Raw genomic sequence first — 3,553 nt, forward strand, 5'->3', positions numbered from 1 at the left:
TTTTGCATCAATTACCTTGTCTTTGTACATCTCTTCCTCCCATAGGAACGAAAGTGGACATGTACCCCTTATCTCCTCCCAAATAATTGCGTCTGGATCGATGAGATGGTTGGGTCAACTGGGTGGCACTGTCAATGAGAGGGAGCTCAATAATTTCATCACAGCAAGCATAGAATGAAAAAATGTTACTAAAAGAACACCAGTAATCTGGCTTAACTAACTCGTAAGTGCAATATAAATAGCACATGCGCGCATCCTTGTCCTATTGCTTCCGCAGTCGATCGTCCTTGTACAGCTATCGCAGCAGCATTCACGATGGGCAGCTTCTCCAGTCTAGTCCTTCTTCCACTGATGTCATTTCTTCTGCTGCAATGCTATGCATCAGCACAACACACACTGGGCACCGGGTCATCCCTGTCAGTAGAAGACCACGCGAGGCCCTTCCTCGTATCACCGGACGCCACCTTCTCCTGCGGCTTCCTCCAAGCCGGCGACAACGCCTTCTACTTCTCCATCTGGTTCACCGCCACCAAGAACAAGACCGCCGTCTGGTCGGCCAACCCCGGCGCCCCTGTGAACGGCCGGTTATCCAGGGTCTCGTTCAGCCGCGACGGCGAGCTGGCCCTGGCCGACGCCAACGGGACCACTGTGTGGGACACCAATACGGGAGGTAACAGGCAGCTCACCGTCTCCCTCAACGACACCGGCAACCTCGTCATCACGGACCCGTCCACCGGCCACGCACTGTGGCAGAGCTTCCACTGGCCGACGGACACCCTGCTCCCGTCGCAGGCGATGTCCAAGGACACGAAGCTGGTGGCCGGCTACTACACCTTCTACTACGACAACGACAACGTGCTGCGGCTCCTGTACGACGGCCCGGAGATCGCCAGCATCTACTGGCCGGACCCAGACCTCGGCATTTGGGGGAGCGGACGGACAAACTACAACAGCTCGCGGTTCGGCATCCTCAACGACGCGGGCGCGTTCCGCTCCAGCGACGGGCTGCGCTTCCAAGCATCCGACCTGGGCTCCCCCGGCGTGAAGAGACGGCTAACGATCGACAAGGACGGCAACCTGCGACTCTACAGCCTCGTGAACGCGACCGGTGTCTGGACGGTCACCTGGGTGGCGCTGCAGAAGCCGTGTTCTGTACACGGGCTGTGCGGCAAGAACGCCCTCTGCGAGTACCAGCCGTCCCTCCGATGCTCGTGCGCGCCGGGGTACGAGATGGCCGACCGCCGGGACTGGAGAAAGGGATGCAAGCCGACGTTCAGCCTCCCCGCCTACACCGCCATCAACTGCAGCCAAGGGGTGCCGGAGGAGTACACCTTCGTCAAGGTGGCGTACACCGACTTCTACGGCTACGACCTCGCCTTCAACAAGTCCGTCACCTTCGAGAGCTGCATGAACATCTGCCTGCAGATGTGCTCCTGCACCGCCTTCTCCTACAGGATGGATGGTGTGGGCAATTGCTTCCCAAAAGGCGTCCTGTTCAACGGCTACACGTCCTCCTTCTTCCCCGGGAGCATCTACCTCAAGGTGCCCAGCAAGGTCAACGCATCGGCGCTGCCGTTGGTAGCCGCCAAGGGCCTCGCCTGCAAGCCTAACGGCACTAGTCCGGCCATCGTCCCAGGATACGCGGACACGTACGGGAGACCAGCCAGCGGGCCAAAGTGGGCCTACTTCTTTTCGTTCGCCGCGGTGCTGGGCTTTCTCGAGCTCCTAATCTTCGCCGCAGGGTGGTGGTTCCTGTCCAGCCATCACAGCATACCTAGCTCTCTGCAGGCAGGCTACAGGCTGGTCATGGCGACCCAGTTCAGGCGGTTCTCGTACCAGGAGCTCAAGAACGCGACGGGGAACTTCAAGGAGGAGCTTGGCCGCGGCGGGTCCGGCGTGGTGTACCGCGGCGTGCTCGACGAGGGCACCGTGGTGGCGGTGAAGAAGCTGACGGACGTGCAGGTGCAGGGAGAGGAGGAGTTCTGGGCGGAGGTGGCGGTGTTCGGGAGGATCAACCACATCAACCTCGTGAGGATCTGGGGGTTCTGCTCCGAGGGCAAGCACAGGATGCTGGTGTACGAGTACGTGGAGAACGAGTCGCTGGACCGGCACCTCTTCGGCACGCACATCATCGGCAGGTCCCTGTCGTGGGCCGAGCGGTTCAGGGTAGCGCTGGGCGCCGCCAGGGGCCTCGCCTACCTCCACCACGAGTGCCTCGAGTGGGTCATCCACTGCGACGTCAAGCCGGAGAACATCCTCCTCACGCGGGACCTCGACGCCAAGATCGCCGACTTCGGCTTAGCCAAGCTGTCCGGGAGGGACGCCGCGGCCAGCGACGGCGTGCAGTTATCACATATGAGAGGGACCACGGGGTACATGGCGCCGGAGTGGGCGCTCGGCCAGCCCGTGGACGCCAAGGTCGACGTGTACAGCTACGGCATCGTGCTGCTGGAGATCGTCATCGGGACCCGGATCTCAGATCAGACCACGGCGGACGGCGAGGAGCGGCTGGAGATGGGGCAGATCGCGCAGGCGCTCAAGCAGGTAGTGGCGAGTGGAGACATTGGGTCCTTGGTGGATACTAGGCTGAACGGGCAGTTCCACCCTCGCCAGGCAATGGAAATGGTGAAGATTTCCTTGTCATGCATGGAGGAGAGGAGCAGCAGACCCACCATGGATGACATCTCCAAAGCTCTTACGGCGTGCGATGACGAGGATGAGCACCCTGCCTACGTGTCATGACTTCAATATCAAGCTGCATTTCCTCCGTCCGATCTTAGGCTTAATTGCTTTTAGATAAAAGGCATAGAATGCCCTTCTTTAAATTAATAAAGCGCCCATTGTACCTTTCTTGTCCCTATGTAAATTATATTATCTAATTTATATATTTTCGATGTAGAAAATATATTAATATCAACATAAAGTCTAGATCAAGTGAGTCTAGACATCAAGATGCACATGGCCGAAAAAACAAAAACAAAAAAAAGGAAAACAAAAGACCCCAGCGAAAAAACCGGAGACTCGCGGCAGCAAAAGCACCACTAGTACTGGTGACGACCCCTAGACTCCAACCAAGGTTCTCACAAAAAACACCCCAATAAAGAGAATATATATTAATACCAATATGTCTATTATGCCGTGTAATTTATATATATTTTAATAAAGAAAATATATTAATATCAAGATAACATGAATAACATACCGCTTCTGCAACTACATAATGTTTAGATCAAGTGAGTCTAGACATCAAGATGCACACATCCAAAAAAAACAAAAGAAGAAAAAAAATAAAACAAAAGACCCCGCCGAAATAACCAGAGATTCGCGGCAGCAAGAGCATCACAGGTGATGCCAATACCTAGATAGCAAACAAGGTTCTCCAAAACGATGCTTCAAGGTTGCAGAAGCGGTATGGTTGCAAGTGGCACCCGCATTTAGTTCCACATAAGAGAAATCAGCGCAAAAGTAGTTGCAGAATAGGTTAGAATTAAAGAAGGGACTAGCCGAAATGTCCGCCGCATCTCGTGCCGCTTGCTAGCCTAGCAACGTCGTC

At 55.5% G+C, this 3,553-nt stretch overlaps 1 protein-coding gene across 1 annotated transcript; it reads left to right on the top strand.

The window, feature by feature from the left end:
• Window positions 1-315: 315 nt before the first annotated feature.
• Window positions 316-2,742, top strand: LOC124659630 (putative receptor protein kinase ZmPK1). Its single transcript, XM_047197464.1, has one exon. The coding sequence runs from the start codon at window positions 316-318 to the stop codon at window positions 2,740-2,742; it is 2,427 nt and encodes an 808-aa protein (XP_047053420.1).
• Window positions 2,743-3,553: the final 811 nt, after the last annotated feature.

This window comes from Lolium rigidum, chromosome 6 (genome assembly GCF_022539505.1).
Source record: "Lolium rigidum isolate FL_2022 chromosome 6, APGP_CSIRO_Lrig_0.1, whole genome shotgun sequence".
In the NCBI taxonomy this organism is placed as follows: Eukaryota; Viridiplantae; Streptophyta; class Magnoliopsida; order Poales; family Poaceae; genus Lolium; species Lolium rigidum.